This window comes from Rhinolophus sinicus, linkage group LG15 (assembly GCF_036562045.2).
Source record: "Rhinolophus sinicus isolate RSC01 linkage group LG15, ASM3656204v1, whole genome shotgun sequence".
Lineage (NCBI taxonomy): Eukaryota > Metazoa > Chordata > Mammalia > Chiroptera > Rhinolophidae > Rhinolophus > Rhinolophus sinicus.
The window spans coordinates 15,250,366-15,267,682 of NC_133764.1; the positions used below are offsets into that span (position 1 = coordinate 15,250,366).

A 17,317-nucleotide genomic window follows, 5' to 3' on the forward strand; every position below is an offset into this window, starting at 1 on the left:
GCCCTCCTACTTCTCACCTCTTGCCTGAAAAGCTTGGCAACCAAGTGAGGCCCCATGACTCCAGACACGGGGGTGGAGCCTGGGTTGGGCCCTGTGAGGAGGGCTTGACGAAAGTGACCACTTACAGCCCTGAGCCTCAGCTCTTGGACGCCTGGCAGGAGGTTGGCCGTCCTGCTCCCTGTGACCTTGGGGACTTGAACAGGAAGGGGCCTAGATCACTTGTCTCCTTCCCTACGCTGTTTCCCTTAATCGCTCCTCCCCTGTCGCTTCTACCCCACCCTCCGCGACCCTAAACTGCTTCCTGGGCAGGAACTGTTTGGCTTTTTCCTGCCCCAGTTAGGGGTGGGAGTGTGTGGGGGGGTGACTGTCGCAGCCCTTGGCCTTCAGGGTATATGGAGACCAGGAGGGGGGAGCTTGGGGCGCATGGCTGGGGTCCTCGAGTGGCCGCGGGGTCGGAGACGGCGGCGGAGCTCGTGTACCATCTAGCGGGGGCGCTGGGCACTGAGTTAAAGGAGCTGGCACGCCGCTTCGGGCCGGAGGCTGCGGCCGGGCTCGTGCCGCTCGTGGTGCGGGCGCTGGAGCTCCTGGAAAAGGCTGCGGTGGGGCCCGACCCGGACTCGGTGAGTCTGTGCCGCCACTCCTCGCCACCCGCGTGGTTGGCGGGAGCCTAAGCCTGAGAACCGGGACTCCCCAGTTGCAGGTATCCGCGCAGCAGGCCGAACTGGAGCTGCGGCGGCTGCGAGAGGAGAATGAGCACCTCCGCAGAGAGTTGCGCTCTGGGCCACAAGGTGAGTGCAGGCCCGGCCAGAGGGGCGGGTCGTGGCCTGCTAAGGGCCTACCTCCCTCGGGCCGCCACTAAGAACACCCCTTCCTCAGAGGAGCGCGCTCTGCTGCAGCAGCTCAAGGAGGTGACCGACCGACAGCGGGACGAACTCCGGGCGCACAACCGTGATCTGCTGCAGCGTAGCCAGGAGACTGAGGCGGTGAGGGAGGGGCCGGGCGACGGCGCGGGGCGGGGCTCCCTCGGCCCCTCGGCACTCCGCCCACCAGCCCCACCGTTTGCTCCGCCCCCAGTTGCAGGAGCAGCTGCAGCGCCTCCTACTGGTGAATGCCGGGCTGCGGCAGAAGTTGGCCGCGGTGCAAACACAGCTGCGCGCCGCGCGGGACCGCGAGAATGAGAGGGAGCTGCGGCGCGAAGGGGCAGTGGACGCGGCTCAGAAGCGGACGCGGGACCAGACCGAGGGTCCTGGGTGTGAGCAGAGACAGGAGCCTGAACGAGCGACCACCGGAGCAGGAGCCCCGGGAACACCTGAGGACCCTGTAAGTGCCTGCTGAGGTCAGGGACCCATCCCAGTACTCACAGCATATGGCACTTGGTGGACACTTGGGAAAAGTTTGCTGTGCTGTGTAACAAATCCAGCGGGAAGTTGGAAGGTGGCACACAAGTGTGTCCCCCCAGCTGGCCTCTGTCTCACTCAGCTAGAGCACTGGTCTGTCATCTGTTGCAGCACCCTTGCCTCCCAAGTCTCCCTGTGCCTGTCACTCCCTGTAGCTTTCCTGTAATGGCACAGGGTCAGAAGAGCGCGCCAAGGCACCGCTCTGATCAAGCCTTCCTTCTGCAGGCGGAGGCCCCGCAGCAGCCACAGTGCCCCTCCAACATAGGGCAATGCGGCTTCAGTCGGGAAGAGCTTAAGCAGATCCTTCAGGAGCGGAATGAGCTCAAAGCCAACGTATTCCTGCTGAAGGAGGAGTTGGCCTACTTCCAGCGGTGAGGACGCTGAGCAAGGGCTGGGAAGCTGAGGGGACCCCAGGTACACCTGTTTCTGGGCCTCGGGTCACCCACCTCATTCTTTGGCTCATTGATGTATAAACAGTGACACATGCCAGCCACTGTGCTGAGCGCTGGGAGGACACGAATCACAGCCCCTGCGCTCCTGGAACTTCATCCAAATGAGCGAGGGGGCAGTGCAAAGGATCACAGCAGCCACTGCAGCAGTCAAGGAAGTATTCCTAGGAGGGGTGACACCTAAGCCAAGGTTTGAGGGGTGTTAGTAAGGCAGAGTGTTTCAAAAAAGGGGGACAACATGCACAGGTACTTGGGGTGAGACTTACTGTTGGCGTCCCCACCACTTTTTCCCTGCCCTTCCCCCTCCTCTGTAGGGAGCTGCTCGCAGACCACAGAGTCCCTGGGCTTCTGCTGGAAGCCATGAAGGTGGCTGTCAGGAAGCAGCGGAAGAAGATCAAGGCCAAAATGTTAGGGACCCCAGAGGAAGCAGAGAGCAGGTAAGTCCCTGCCTTCATTCCCACTGAGCCAGCTTGGTCATGCTCTAATCTGGCCTAGTCACCTGCTGAGTCTGCTGACCTACTCTGGTCATCCCGTTTAGCTTGCTGACCCAGCCTGGTCATCTTTTGAGTCTTTTGTCTCAGACTGAACCTATCACCCCAACCGAGTCACCCCTTGAGCCTACCACCCGAGCAGTCAGTCCCTAAGCCTGTCACCTAGCCTGGTCACTCTTGAACCTGCTAACCTGGCCTGGTTATCCCATGAGCCTATTTTTCAGCCTGCCCTGCTGCTGGGCCTGCCACTCTACCCTGGTCAGCGCCTGAGCCTACTATCTGGCCTGCGCTGCTCAGCCTGCCATTTTGTCTTGGTCACCCCTTGGGTCTGCTGATCTGGTCTGGTCACCCCCTGAGCCTGCTGTCCTGAGCCTGCCACCCTTCTCTCTGGATCACCTTGCTCCACTTGCCATGCATCCTGCAGAAGAAATCTGCTAACGCTGTTTCTCCACATTCATTTTTCGGTTCCCTGCCCTGGCTGTATATGTTTGTTCTCAGAGGGGTAAAACTGTAGCTGCAGAGACCTCCATAGAAAGCCAGAAGGACTGGGTAGGGAGAGCTTCTGGGTTGGTGAACACATGGAGATGCGGGACTAATGGCGGGCCTGGAGAGGGCATGGAAGCTCCGCACCCTTTCCCCATACCTTGCCCTATACATCTCTCCCATCTGGCTATTCTTGAGTTACATGCTTTTATAATAAATCAGTAATCTAGTAGCCGCAGTCTTGTCAGGGGCCTGCTGTCCATCAGGCTATAAAATAAAAATCTCAAGATGTCTTTCATCTCCCTAGTATCTCCTTCTCTCTAGCCTCCGGGTCCCGTTGTCGCTCTGTCCTCTCCTGTCTGTTCCTGGGGGCTGCGCAAAAGGCTGAACGTAGCTGAACTCCTGTTGTCTCTCAAGGCCTTGATAAATGACCCTCACATCTCCTCTCTCCTCTGCCTCAGTGACGATGAGGATGGCTCATGGCTCCTGCTCTCCAGTGATAAGGGAGATTACCCCCCACCCCCTGAGTCCAGAATACAGAGTTTGTATGTTGGGGGAGGAGGAAGGGCAAAAGTGGTGGGACTGAAGGAGGGGCCCCACCTTGGTTCTTTTCAGCATCCCCTCTCCCACTCCCCTGAGCTCACCCTGCTGTCCTGAGCTCTAAGCGTGCCGCTCCCCTCCTGCTTCTCTGGCCCCCACCCCTTCACCTCCCCACTACCTGACACTGCCCTTTCCCTGTCCTCAGCCCATATCCTTGAATTCTCTGGCATAGAGGCTCAAATTACCTCTTGGGTCTCCCCACAGCTTTGGCCTGTGTTATCGGGGTGAAGCAGAGGCCCCTGAAGCCAAGACCAGCAGCACAGATACCAGCGAATTAGGGGGAGAAGAAGAGACCCCACAGCAACCCCACTTGGAGCCTATGGACAGCCCTGTAGCCCCCAGCTCCTGACCGGCCCTGATCTGCTCTCAATGGACATCTTTGTCTGGAGGCCTCAGCTGCCCCAGAGGCCTGACCTTCGAGTCTGACTCTGGTTGGACGTGTGATCTTAAAGGAGGACAGGGCTCCCTCCTTCCCAGCCCTGCCCAGGCTCTTTTCCAATTCTGGCCTGAGCCAGGACATAATGGGGAACTCAGCCTACCTTCCCTATACCTCTGAGCCAAGCCTCTGTGGCCAGATAAAAGTGCTTCCTCTTTGAGTCTCCATTTCCCCATCTATGAAATGGAGAGCTGACTACCTACCTCCCAGTGGTTTGTGCGGATAGCCTAAGCTAATGTAATAAAGCAAATGCCCATGATACCTAGAAACTGTTGCATGTCTGTCTGTCAGTGGTCTTCCCCCCCCCCCCCGCTCTGCCAGGGGCAAAGGCAGGCTGAGGTTGCCTCGCAGGGTCTTCTTGGTCATCACTGGGTGGGGAGGCTTCTCCCAGCTTGGGCCTCGCTGGGGAGTATGACCTAACAGAAAGCTGTGGCTCCCTTGCCCCGGAAGCTTCATCTTCCTGCCCCCTCCAGACTGAGACCATCCCCTTAAGACCCCACTCAGCATTTGCCATTGGCCTTCCTTTTCATTTCTCTGGTGTCCCTGGCCTTCCCAGTACCCGCCCTCTCAGGGAGGTGCCTCATGGCAGCCCGCCCCTCCGGCCTGGTTTCCTCAGGAAAAGCCTTGGGAGGAAACAGGAAGGGGGTTGGGAGCTGTGGGGGCCAGACTAACTCTAGCCCTCTGACTGCGCTGACCGCCATGGGGCTGGGGCTGCTGCTCCCACTGCTGCTGCTCTGGATTCAGGAGACCCAGGGGTCTGAGCTGGACCCTAATGGGCAGCACGTCTGCACGGCCAACAGGTGGATCTTGTGGGAATCTGATGGGGGGGGGAGGTGGCTGAACTGGTGTTGAGGCATGGGGGGAAGGAGACTGTGAGGGAAGAGGTCATGGGGCCTTAGGGACAGCCTGGAGGGTGGTGGATAGTTAGGGCAGATGTTGGGAAGGCCAGGGAAGGAGAGGGAAGGGGCTGGGGATTGGGGCTGTGACTCTTGGCCAGGCCTGCCTGATGCGGCTGAGGCAGCCTCCCGCATCTAGCCAGAGACAATGATCCACCTGCGGAACCAGGCTGCCCTCTGACTGACCCCTCTCTGCTCCACAGCCCCTCTGCTGAGCTCCAGTGCTGCCCAGGCTGGAGGCAGAAAGATCAAGAATGTACCATCCGTAAGTAGCCAGGACCGACCCCCACCCGAAGAGGAGGGAGGACATAGTCCAGTGACCTTCCTACTTTCCTGGGGCCTGTTTCCCGTTCTGAGCCCTGGAGTTAAGGTCCATCCTGTTTCATACCTCTAGGCCTGAGGCAACAGCTCTTGAGGGGACAGGGGGCCAGTGAGGGGGCAGAGTGTCCCCTAGTTGTGCCCCAGTCCTTCCAACATGGGCGGGGTGTTTTTCAGCCATCTGCGAGGGACATGATGCCTGCCGGGAAGACGAGGTATGCGTGAAACCAGGCCTCTGTAGATGCAAACCTGGATTCTTCGGGGCCCAGTGCAACTCCCGTGAGTCCTGAGTCTCACCACGGGGATGAAGTTGCTGGGCAGAACTGGGGGAGCAGGGAGGAAAAGCAGGTAGGAATGGAATCTTAGAACCAAAGGACCAGAACCTCTCCAAGCTTCCCTGAGGAAATTGAAGCCCAGAGACAGGAAGTGACATACTCCTGGAAGATGCCATGAGTCATTGGTGTTTACCTATATCCTCAAAGCTCTACCCACCGGTTCAGTCTGGGCCCTTCATCTTCCTTTTCAGCCTCTCTGAAAAGATGCTGGTAATTCCTGTTAATTGCAAAATGGATGCATTCTCAGTCTCCCTCCCATATACTTTATTTATACATGTGTGGTGGGCGGAAGGAGGGCCCTGACCAGGCTGTCTCTCCTCTCTGACAGAAAAGAAGGGCATGGGAAAGGCGTTGGTGGGCGGGATAGCCAGAGGGCAGCCACCAGGAATCAGGGTTGAGAGGACTCATTGGGGGAAAATGTGGCTTCTCCTCCAACCCAGACCGGCAGCATACAGGCCTGCCAGGCCCAGGTCATCTCATACAGCCCAGTGGGGGAACCCAGTGGGAGGGAGGAAGGGACATGAATGAACTCTCCCACTTCTGTGTAACTCTGGGCAAGCCCCTTTTCCACATAGGATCTTTAAGTGTGTTCTGGAATGTGAATTAGGAAGCTGGGACACTGCTAAGGGGTTTCGTAGTTCAGTCTGGGGTAGGAAGTGAGCTTTGCCCCAGGAGGATAGGCTGCCAGATGTTACAAGGGTCTGTGCCAGGATCTTGGGAGGGTGGGCCTGGCTCCCCTCATCCTGGTAAAAAGGGGCGCAGAGCAAAGGATCCGTGACTGGCCCTGAGCCCTCTGAACCCCTTCCATCTCTACCCCCACCTCCACCTCCTCTCCCTGCAGGCTGCCCGGGCCAGTACTGGGGCCCTGACTGCCGTGAGAGCTGCGCCTGCTACCCGCACGGCCAGTGTGAGCCGGACACCGGCGTGTGCCACTGCCAAGCCGACCGCTGGGGCAGCCGCTGCGAGTTCGCGTGCGTCTGCAGCTCCCACGGGCGTTGCGACCCAAAGACCGGCGCGTGCCGCTGCGAGCCGGGCTGGTGGACGCCTACATGCCGCCGCCCATGCCAGTGCAACCCCGCGGGGGCACGCTGCGATCAGGCCACCGGCACCTGCCTATGCGAGGCGGGCTGGTGGGGCCGCCGCTGCAGCTTCCACTGCTCCTGCAATGGCTCGCCGTGCGCGCAGGAGTCCGGCCGCTGCATTTGCCGGCCAGGCTGGTGGGGCCCCGAGTGCCGGGAGCCTTGCGAGTGCGTGCGCGGCCGCTGCAGCGCCGCCTCCGGCCAGTGTGCGTGCCCGCCCGGCTTCCGCGGCGTGCGCTGCGAGCTGCCCTGCCCGGCTGGCCGCTATGGGGCGCAGTGCCGCCACAGGTAAGCCTGGTGCGAGGTGGCTGCGGGAGCGAGGCGGGGGCGGGGGATGAAAGGGACCCGCGCCCCTGAGGGAGAAGGGTAGGGGATGCTAAGGGGAGCAGGGAGTGTGAAGGACGGGAAGGAAGGGCGCAGGGAAAAAGTTGTGCGGTGTTGTTCACAAACCTGAAAGTACCGCATGAAAGGAGGGAAAAGAGACCCTCCATGAGCCTCGCCCACCCCTTTCACCTGGTTACTGTTAAACGAAAAAATACGAGTATGGCAGGCCATACTTAGAAACAGATAAAGAATGAATCACATGACAACATGATTGCATGGTCCCTTTGAGATTCAGTGGCTTTCATACTTTGACCAGCTCCACCCATAATAAGAAATTTATTTTATATCCCACCTAGCACACACACCCATATATATAATATATAAAACGGAGGTAAAAGCTTAACCAGACACTACATATTCATCTTTACTATGTATAATATATAATAGATGAAAATATAAAATGTATATACTGTAAATTTTTTTTTTTGGAACAGGACTTTATTGGGGAACAGTGTGTATTGTACTTCCAGGACTTTTTCCAAGTCAAGTTGTTGTCCTTTCAGTCTTGTGGAGGGCGCAGCTCAGCTCCGGGTCCAGTTGCTGTTACTAGTTGCAGGGGGCACAGCCCCACCATCCCTTGCTGGAGTCCAACTGGCAACTTGTAGTTGAGAGGACCCGGTCCGACCAACTGAGCCATCTGGGAGCTCAGCGGCAACTCAGCTCAAGGTGCCCTGTTCAATTTTAGTTGTGGGGAGCGCAGCTGGCTGTCCCATGTGGGAATCGAACCGGCAGCCCCATTGCCCAGAGCTCGGTCTCTAACCAACTGAGCCACCCGACCGCCCCTAATTCCCCCCCCCCCTGCTGGTCAGGATCTGCTAAATTGATTTTATAAACTCCCCTCCTCCCCAATAATGAGTCTGATCAAATCATATAATCCCAGATAATTAAGTATCTGGAGGGAGGAATTTCAAGTAACTGTTAAGAATCAATGAGAGGGCCGGCCTGGTGGCTCAGGCGGTTGGAACTCCATGCTTCTAACTCTGAAGGCTGCCGGTTCAATTCCCACATGGGCCAGTGGGCTCTCAACCACAGGGTTGCTGGTTGGACTCCGGCAAGGGATGGTGGGCTGTGCCCCCTGCAACTAGAAAACGGCAACTGGACCTAGAGCTGAACTGCGCCCTCCACAACTAAGATTGAAAGGACAACAACTTGACTTGGAAAACATCCTGGAAGTACACACTGCTCCCCAATAAAGTCCTGACCCCTTCCCCAATAAAATCTTAAAAAAAAAAAAAGAATCAATGAGAAATTAAGAGAAGGTAAACCTGACTGGAAAAATAGCTAAGAGAGTAGATCCTAAGAGATCTCATCAAAAGGGAAAAAACACTTTTTTCCTTTTTTTGTCTCTATATGAGATAATGAATATTACCTAAATTTTCTGTGGTAATCATTTCACAATTAAACAAGTCAAATCATTATGCTGTACCCCTTAAACTTACACTGTGTTTGTTGCATGACAACTATATCAGTAAAACGGGGGGTATATTTCAAAGATAAGATAAACTTGAAATTATAGTGGTGGGCTGGCCCAGTGGCTCAGATGGTTGGAGCACGGTGCTCCTAACGCTGAGGTTCGATTCCCACATAGGCCAGTGAGCTGAGCCCTCTACAGCTAAGATTGTGAACAACGGCTCTCTCTGGAAATGGAATGCCTTGGGCTGCCAGGGGCAGTTGGTGGCCAGCCATGAGCCGCTGTGGGCTACCATGAGCTGCCCTGAGCAGCCAACCAACGACCAGTGACCTCAGGGGGCGGGGAGGGGAGCGTAAGGCTCACAATACCAGCATAGGCCAGGGAGCTGTGTCCTACACAACTAGATTGAGAAACAACAGCTTGAACTGGAGGGGGTTGGGGGAGGCGGAAGAAGGGGAAAAAAAAAGAAAAAAGAAATTATAGTGGTGAAAACAGACATTTTATGCTTTTATTTTTTTATTCATTTTCATGTTATGGGATAGGAGATAAACTACTGAGGTCCATCCCTGCCAGACCTCAAGGACAGCATGGGTGGAAGGCAGAAAGGGGTGCAGGACCACAGGCAACAGGGAGCTGAAGGTTGGGTGGTTAACTTGGCTGTTCTGGCTGCGTTGGTAGCTCCTGGTGACCCTGGGACCCAGGGAAGGATGGGTACCAGAATGGGGGTTAGAAGGAGAGGGCTGGAATCCTACTAGAGTATGCCAAGATCATTTGTATAGCCTCTTTGTTGTACAACAGGGGGAAATTGAGGCTCAAACCTGCCTGAGTGACTCAGCTGGGACCTGGATGCCCTCCAGTGTTCCCGAAGGCCTGGGTGGGCACTCCATCCATCAGCCCTGCAGTGCTTCCCACGAACTCCTTCTCTTTCCAGCTGTGGCCACTGCAAGCAGAATGAGCTGTGCTCTGCAGACACAGGCAGCTGTGAGTCCTGTGAGCCAGGCTGGAATGGGACTCAGTGCCACCAGCCCTGCCCACCTGGCACCTTTGGCGACAGCTGTGGACAGCAGTGCCCCCACTGCCGGCTTGGGGAGGCCTGTCAGCCAGACACTGGGCACTGTCAGAGCTGTGATCCTGGCTGGATGGGGCCCAGGTGAGGGGGCTGGCCTGCTCAGGGTGGGGTACACCTTCCTCTAGAATCCTCACCCCAGCTGCTGCCTCTGAGATAGGTGCTCCCCTCCCCCAAACACACATTCGCACAGCGCTCTGGGGTCTGCCACCTGGCAAAGACTGAAGGGAGGAGAGAGATAGGTGCTGATAAGGTCCTGGGCAGGGTTCTCTTCTAGTTCCCCTGCCACTCAGGCTTCCTGCCCTCTTCTCCCTCCAGAGATATCTAGTCTGTCACCTATTTGGTTTGGCCCCAGCTTCAAGGCCCTGTTTGCACCTGAGCTTCACTGCCGAGGACCCACATTTGGGTTCCTGAGTCCAGAAGCATGGGGGAAGATGGGTAGGGCCCCCCTGTGGGGGCCAGGCTTGCTCTGTCCCCCATTTCAAGTCTTGCCTCACCTCAGCTGTGAAGAGCCCTGCCCCAGTGGCACCTTTGGGGAGGGCTGTGGCTCGACCTGCCCCACCTGTGTTCAGGGGTCCTGTGATCCTGTGACTGGGGAATGTGTCTGCAACGCCGGCTTCTGGGGGTCCAGGTGAGGACTGGGGCCCTGGCAGGGAGGCAGGAGCCTAATTCAGGCCTCTGTGCAATCTGTTTCCTTAACTTCCCTCCCTGAACTTCTCCGCCTCCCACCCAGCATCCTCATAACTGAGAAGTTGTTCTTCCTGTTGTGGGGTTTGCATCTTTCAAAGGAGGGTCAAAGTGATGCTTAATCTACAGGCCAGTCTCCCTACCTAGATGGGGAAGTTATTTAGGGGTAGGGTTCCCAACCGCACCGTTGTTTCCCTAAGGTCTTCAGGTGATAACACATAATCCATGTCCATGTCCCCAGTGTCAGGTTTTCCATCCATGGGCCAGAATGTAGTATCAAATGGGAGAGAACTCATTTTATAAAGGAGAGGACCAAGGCCCAGAGAGTTAAGGGGCAGGGCTGGACCTGGCTCAGACCTCTAGACCCTGAGGATATCTCTAGATGCCATTGGCATCTTGCTTATTTCACATTAGTGTTGGGTGGGCAAGGGATGAGGATCGTGAGAGGTGACTCTGCCTGTGGGTTATACCCGGGTGGGGGGTGGATTCTTCCCAACACGGCTGGGCGTACTGAGCTTGTCGCTCAGAGGCTGGGGAGTCTGCTTGGGCGTCCGCCAGGGAAGTCTGAGTGGTAGGGGTGGGGAGCAGTGCCCTGAATTCTACCTCCCCCTGTCACCTGCCTGCCGCTACCCCTTCTCACCCAGCCTTCAGCTTAGCTCTCCTTGTCACTCCACAGCTGCAACACTTCGTGCCCATCTGGCTTCCATGGACACAACTGCTCTGTTCCCTGTGAATGCCCTGAGGGATCCTGCCACCCTGTCTCTGGGGCCTGCCAGCTGGGTAAGGTGGAAAGCAGTGACCAGGGAAAGATGGGCCCTTTACATGAGCTCCAGAAGTTCATTACTTGCCAGGGAGGTTAAGCCCACTTCAAAGACATTCTCTGCCTGCCGTCTGTATGGATGCTTTGGGGCCCCCCTGAAGATGTAACAGAGCCCCTGTCCCCTGAGAAACCAGGGTAGCACCCAGGAAATGAGCAGGTAGGGCTGAACACGGGAATCTGCATCAGGTTTGAGAACTGGGGGCAAGAGCTTGTGGAACAGACCATGGACCTTGGGGGGGAGGGGAGACTAGCAGAGAGGCCGCCTGGAGGAAGGGCAGAGTCTGAGCAGAGTCTATATCTCTCAGAAGAGAGGAAGGGACCCACAGGTAGAAGACTCTGGGGAGGAGGCAACTCAGCTATAGATGAGACATACATGGGAGACAGGAGGGCCCTGACTATTTGACCGTCGCTCACCTTGTTGTGGCTGCTTGCTCTCAGGCCGTGAAGCGATTCACAAGTCTGGTAGAAATATAGAAGGAAGGTTTATTAAAGTAAGAGAAGGGTTGGCTGGGTAGAGTCTGCTGGAAACTACTGCAAACTACTGTGTCGTGTCTTTGTTTCATAAAAGTGTTATATTTTCTAACCAGGATGTAAATCGCTTCGGCCTGTAGTGGAATTTTCTATTGAGTTTGGTTTTGTCCGTTGGGTGGGGGAAGGTGCCAGTAGGCTGGTTATCACACCCTTTGCATACATAAATTTAAGTTGGAGCCAGGAGTGGGTCCCATACAGATGCAAAACCTCTCCCAAGTCACCAGGCCTACAGGGGCCAAAGTAAACAGAACCATTGAAACTCCGTAGTAAACATAAAGGAAGCAGAATCATTAAACATTTGGCAGAAAGGAAGCGAAAAAGGAAAAGAAAGCTTTCAAAAAGTCCCAAGCTGAACTACACGTTTTAAATCAAATTATACCAGCAATCCAAATCTCAAAGTAGAAGATTTAGTGCCACCATTAAAATCCCTCTCTCTTAATCCCCCCCCCCCCCCCCCAGGGCCTCACAGTCAGGATGCTGCCCTCATCGCAGGCATTCTGATACCTCTGCTGCTGCTCCTCCTGGGCATTGCCTGCTGTGCCTGCTGCTGCTGGGCCACCCGGTTGGACCCCAAGGACAGGTGAATACTGGCCTATCCCTTCCCCCCACCAAGCTCCTGGCATGGGGTGGGAGCAAGGTGGCAACTGGTTTCCTTCTAGGGTTGGGGAGGGGCTGGCCTTGTCACACACTTAGGTCGGAGGTGATGGGGTAGTTGGCTGTGGCTGTGGCCGTGGCTGTGGCCTAGAGACACCAGGTTAGCCGCCTGCCTTCCTCAGAAGCCTTCAATGGGAGTCATTTGAGGAGGGGCACCGGGCAGCAGGCTGGTAAAACTCAAATCCACAGCAGGAGGCTGAGGGTTTACGATCAAGGACCAGAGGAGGAGGTAGGGAGGGCAGAAGCCCCAGGGCCACTCTGAGCAGGGAGGGGAAGAGGCCAGGCCTCACACCCCCCAGAAAGCAGAGTGACGTCAAAGTCTGAGCAGTGGTTTAGCCGAGCATATGGCTTTCCCAGAAAAGGAGAGAAGAGGAAGGGTTTGGGCTTGCAGCCGGCAGGGAACCATGACTCCCACAGAGCTTGTCCTAATCTTTTCACGCTTCTCTCACTCCTTGGAGTCACCACACCGTGCAGGTTTGGAGCAGGGAATGTGGGGGCAGGAGGATTAGCAGAGGGCAGAGGACACTGGTAAAGTGACCTGGCTGGTTACTGGTGCACACGATGCCCAGGCCCTGTTTTCTGGACTCTTTGTCTGGTGCTGTCTTATAGTTCGTGCACTAATCCTTGAGCTTGTCATCCTGTGTGCTGTGGGGACTTCACAGATGCACAGACCTGTCCTCTGGGGCATAGAGCCTGGGGTGGGGCAGGAGCCCCTGACACGTACAAGACAGGGACAAAGACTGTCAGAGGAAGAGTAATGAGTGAAGCAGTCACTTCCAGCATGGGGGTGATGCCAGGGGCAGGCTTCCTGGAGGTAGTGCCACTTCCAGAAAGCTAGGTGAGCTGGGACTCAGCTGGATGATAGTACATACCTGCATTTGGGGGAACCCCACCTGGTGCCTGGTGCTGTGCAGGGACCTAAAAAAAGCTCTGATAGTTTGGCGTTTTCCCCATTTTACAGATGAGGTAACTGAGGCCCAGAGTTTGAGCAGAGTTGCTGCCCAGGCCTATTTGACTTTGAAGCCATTCTGCTCTCTGTGACAGGCCCAAATTTCAGGCTCAATTGTTTGGATTTTACTCTGTGGTCATAGGGAGCCATTGTAGTCACCCTTCTTCCCTGACACTAACCCTGGGACTAGGACAGTCCTGGCCCTTTTCTCCTGCCACCACCCTCCCCCAACCAGGAATCTCACACACTGACCACCCTCCTGTGCCCTCAGGCCAGCAAGCGATGGAGCTGCTGTATCCAGGATGAAGCTCCAGGTCTGGGGGGCACTGGCCAGCCTGGGTTCTGCGCTGCACTGCGGTTCCCTCAGTAGCCACAAGCTTCCCTGGGTGACAGGTAAGTGGCGCTGAGGGTAAGGGGGGCTGGGATAGGACAAGGCTTTCCGTGGGGCTCTGCGCCTGACCTGGAGCCCCCCACAGTCTCCCACCACGACCCGGAGATCCCATTCAACCACAGCTTCATCGAGCCGCCCTCTGCCGGCTGGGCCTCCGACGACTCCTTCTCTTCTGATTCTGAGTCTGGAGAGGAGGACGAGGGTCCTGCCTACTGTGTGCCACCCCAAGAAGGTAACCCCCCCAACAGCCCACTGGGCCCCTGAGCAGCCCTGCCCACTACAACTTCTTTACTTTGTCAGCAAGTATGCCTCAAGTGTCCATTCTATGCCAGTCACTATTCCTGGCTGTGGGACGCAGGAAAGAACCAGATAGATTCCTGTCTTCACCAAGCTTATCGTCTGGTGGGCAGGAATCAGACACTGATAGGACAGAGGGATATGTACTTTGATGGAGGACGTATACGGAGAGACTATCATCCAGCCATGTCAGAGGAGATTGGGGTCAAGGAAGATGTCTCAGTGTTGGTGATATTGGAGTTGAGTGTAGCAGAATCAGGAGTTGGCCAAATGAAAGTTAAGGAGAGGTGGGAATGGTGTTTCAGGAGGAGGGAACAGTGTACACGAAGGCCCAGAGGTGAAAGGGACATGGCTGTTTGGCATTGAAAGAGTTTTAGCTTAGCTAGAAGGTGACCTTAGGTCAACGTAGGGAGAGAGGTGAGAAAAGAGTGTGGAAGTAGTATCCCCAGCTTTCTACATCCTCACTGCATGTTTGAGGCTTCCGAAAAGAGGCTGACCTGGGTAAGCAGGATGGACTGGGGTGGCTAACCCAGCTTTGGCCAAGCTTTTCTGTCTCTTCTGCCAGGGATCACCCCTGTGGTGCAAGCAGAGTCTCCAGAGGCCAGCCTGGCTGGAGGTCCCTTCCCTCCCCCTGAGGATGCCTCCACACCATTCGCCATCCCGCGCACTTCCAGCCTAGCGCGGGCCAAGCGGCCATCGGTCTCCTTTGCTGAAGGCACCAAGTTTGCACCGCAGAGTCGCCGAAGCTCAGGGGAGCTCTCTAGCCCTCTCCGAAAGCCCAAGCGACTCTCCCGGGGGGCCCAGCCAGGTCCTGAAAACCAGGAGGCTGAGGAGGCCACAGGCACTGAGCAAGCAGAAAGGGACAAGGCCCCTCCTGGGGCAGCCAGCCCCAGGGATTCAGCCATTGGCCACCGCCGGCTCCCACTTGGTGGCCGGACAGTGGCTGAGCGTGTGGAAGCCATCGAAGGCAGTGTCCAGGAGAGCTCAGGCTCTGTGACCACAATCTACATGCTGGCAGGGACACCCCGGGAATCTGATGGCCCCGTCCGGTCTGTCCTCCGCCGTTTTGGTAGCTTTCAGAAAGGCCAGGCAGAGCCCAAGGTCAAGAGTGCTATCCCCAAGCCTCCACGTCGGGCCCTGAGTCGTAACAAGGGCAGCCCCAGGCTGGCCTCTGGCTCTGCCAGTGAGAGCCCTGGCTCAGCCCTGAATCAGGAGCTCACTGGGGCCTTGGAGTCTACAGGAACTGGGCTAGAGGAAGTGGCCAGGGGCCTGGGGGATGGCATCAAGATTTCAGGCAGTGCCCAGGAGCAAGTCCCTGAGGGTGACCCCCCAAAACAGGATCCCCAGAAGCTGGCTGACGAGGAAGGGCAGGAAGAGCCCCAATATGAGAATGTTGCACCCATCTCTGGGCCACCAGAGCCCTAAGGACCGTGAATTTGGAGTGGGAAAACTATGGATGGGGGTCAGGCATCCGAACTAACCATGCATCAGATTGCGCTTTATGCTGGAAAAAAGATCCCAGGGCCAGGAAAGACCTACCAGAGCCTCTGCCTTTCTATGGAGAAACGTCCCAAGTTAGAGGCCAGAGACTGGGAGTGGTCTGGAAGGCCTGGGCGGATACCCTGCAGGATGGGGTTAGGAAGGGGAAATAGATGGCTGCAGGGACATTTTCTCTGTTGTCCTGGATTCTGTTTGCCCCAAAAGACTGTTCTTTCCTTCATTTTCAAAATATTTGTCTGAAATGAGAAACAACCTAAATGTTTGGTTAAAGAAATTTTCTTATGATAGGTTCCTAAGAAACCACAAAAATCATGTGCAAGAATATTCAATATGGGAGAATGTTCATGCTATATTGTTAAGTGTGAAAAGTAAGTTTTCTTTTTATAAATTTTATTTCTTTTTGCCACAGGATACCTGTTTAGAATTCGTCCATTTGTGTATATTTTGTGATTGTTTTACAAACTGTTTTTTAAGGATGTATGTGCATAAAAAAGCTTCAAGGGAAATGCATCAAATGGCATTTTTCTCTGGGAGATGAGATTGTGGCTGATATTTATTTTCTTCTTAAACGTTTGTGTAACTTGCAAATTTTCTACAGTGAACATTCTTTTTACTTTTCTCACTAGATTGAATTTAAAAAGCAATGTTCTTTGTTAAAAATAAATAGTACTAACATTACAGACATGTATAAAGTAAAAATGAGATTTCCCCTTCTCCCCAGAGGAGTCTAGGGGACCAGTAAGGGGCCAGACTTACTTTTTCACTGAACGCCTTTTGGTCTTATTCTGAATTTTTTCCTCGCATATTGTATTACCTAGTCAGGAAATAAAGAGTGCGTTTTCCTCCTATCCCAGTGCTCAGAGAATCTCAGGAACATTTTAGATGCTTCCTTTCCGGTGTTTTTCTGTTCACATGAAAACAAAACAGCAAACTGTTCCACAATTTGCTTTTTTTACTTAATATATCTTTCTGTGTCAGTAAATATAAAGCTACCTCTTTTTATAAAAAATGACTACATGGGATTCCATCATGTGGAAATAACACAGGTTATTTAAACCATCGCCTACCTATGGGGACTTGGGTTGGTTTTAATTGTTTTGATACAATAAATGATATGGTGTACAACTTTGTCTGTATTTCTTTTTGTACTTGTGCAAGTTTTTCTGTAGAAGAGATTCCTAGAAGTGGAATTGCTGGGTGATGGGGTAAGAACATTAAACATTTGTGTACTTACTCCAAAAAAGTTGTATGGTTTGTATTCTCGCAGATTATGGCAGTATCTATTTCCTCACACCAATCTGATAAGTTAAAAATGGTATCTCATTCGCTTGAAGATGATGATTTGGGCTGTATCAAAATTTAACCTATGTAACTCACATTTAAATGATTTGGTAATTGACATTAGCTTATACTTGTTGATAGGCTAAGGATGCAGAAATTATTAAATTGTATAATTTTTGAGAAAAAAAAGGTATCATTATTTTAGCACAATAAAAAATCAAAAGGGTAAAGCTTCTTAAAAAGTTAAAATCTTTGTACAGATAAGAGTTTTTGTTTCTTAACAATCAAAAATGGTACTAAAATTTGTATTTCTATGATTGTTCTAAGGTTGAGCTTCTTTTCATATCTTTGTATTTTTCCTATAGATTATCCGGTTATTTTCTGTCCCCAATTTTCAGTTGAGGTGTTCATCTTTTTCTCATGGATTTATAAAAGCCTTTATATATATATATATATATATATATATATATATCTCAAAGATACTCTTTGCCCAGTTTGTGACTGGTCTTTTAATACTATTGTGTTTTTTTTCTCTGTAGAAATTTAATTTTTTAATTTAGACAGTCTTTTTTTTTTAACTTCTGGGTTTCATGTCATACTTAATGGAAAGGTCTTTTCTAAAAATCAGTGAAATAATCTACATCTTCTTCCAGTACTTTAGTGGCTTTATGTCTTTATGATTTGCCAGCAGTGCTAGTATTTAGGCTTTAACATTCCTGACAAAAAGACTTAAACAACAACAACAAAAACCTCAACAACCAGAATTTCATTCGGATTCAAAATCTAGTTCTGACATACTTCTTTTGTGACTTTGGAAATGTTACTTAAAGCCTCAGTTTTTTCAACTGAAAAATGGGGATAA

At 53.6% G+C, this 17,317-nt stretch overlaps 2 protein-coding genes across 6 annotated transcripts; both read left to right on the top strand.

The window, feature by feature from the left end:
* The first annotated feature begins 156 nt into the window (after window positions 1-156).
* RILP (Rab interacting lysosomal protein) lies at window positions 157-4,125 on the top strand. 3 transcript variants are annotated; one of them, XM_019755515.2, is made up of 8 exons: window positions 157-620; window positions 695-788; window positions 877-983; window positions 1,075-1,320; window positions 1,623-1,768; window positions 2,161-2,283; window positions 3,282-3,365; window positions 3,625-4,125. In XM_019755515.2, exons 1-8 carry the CDS (start codon window positions 393-395, stop codon window positions 3,767-3,769), a joined length of 1,173 nt encoding a protein of 390 aa, XP_019611074.1. In that variant the 5' UTR covers window positions 157-392; the 3' UTR covers window positions 3,770-4,125. The 3 variants fall into 3 exon arrangements, with proteins under 3 accessions (XP_019611074.1, XP_019611076.1, XP_019611075.1); XM_019755516.2 differs by having other exon boundaries at window positions 179-620; window positions 701-788; XM_019755517.2 differs by lacking the exon at window positions 3,282-3,365.
* A 118-nt stretch (window positions 4,126-4,243) lies between these two features.
* On the top strand, window positions 4,244-16,299 carry SCARF1 (scavenger receptor class F member 1). Of its 3 annotated transcripts, none has more exons than XM_074319529.1 (11): window positions 4,244-4,656; window positions 4,956-5,017; window positions 5,248-5,349; window positions 6,247-6,772; window positions 9,211-9,429; window positions 9,848-9,976; window positions 10,709-10,812; window positions 11,843-11,963; window positions 13,258-13,379; window positions 13,463-13,609; window positions 14,240-16,299. In XM_074319529.1, the coding sequence occupies exons 1-11, from the start codon at window positions 4,439-4,441 to the stop codon at window positions 15,097-15,099; spliced, it is 2,610 nt and encodes an 869-aa protein (XP_074175630.1). In that variant the 5' UTR covers window positions 4,244-4,438; the 3' UTR covers window positions 15,100-16,299. The 3 variants fall into 3 exon arrangements, with proteins under 3 accessions (XP_074175630.1, XP_074175631.1, XP_074175632.1); XM_074319531.1 differs by having other exon boundaries at window positions 4,262-4,656; window positions 13,500-13,609; window positions 14,240-14,488; XM_074319530.1 differs by lacking the exon at window positions 9,848-9,976.
* Window positions 16,300-17,317: the final 1,018 nt, after the last annotated feature.

Excerpts from the sequence above, each read along its gene's own strand:
- RILP (XM_019755515.2), top strand. The coding sequence starts at position 393 with ATGGAGACCAGGAGGGGGGAGCTTGGGGCGCATGGCTGGGGTCCTCGA. Across the intron at positions 984-1,074 it reads GTAGCCAGGAGACTGAGGCG|TTGCAGGAGCAGCTGCAGCG; the intron begins GTGAGGGAGGGG and ends CTCCGCCCCCAG. Across the intron at positions 1,321-1,622 it reads CGGGAACACCTGAGGACCCT|GCGGAGGCCCCGCAGCAGCC; the intron begins GTAAGTGCCTGC and ends TTCCTTCTGCAG.
- SCARF1 (XM_074319529.1), top strand. The coding sequence starts at position 4,439 with ATGGCAGCCCGCCCCTCCGGCCTGGTTTCCTCAGGAAAAGCCTTGGGA. Across the intron at positions 4,657-4,955 it reads CACGTCTGCACGGCCAACAG|CCCCTCTGCTGAGCTCCAGT; the intron begins GTGGATCTTGTG and ends TCTGCTCCACAG. Across the intron at positions 9,977-10,708 it reads GCCGGCTTCTGGGGGTCCAG|CTGCAACACTTCGTGCCCAT; the intron begins GTGAGGACTGGG and ends GTCACTCCACAG.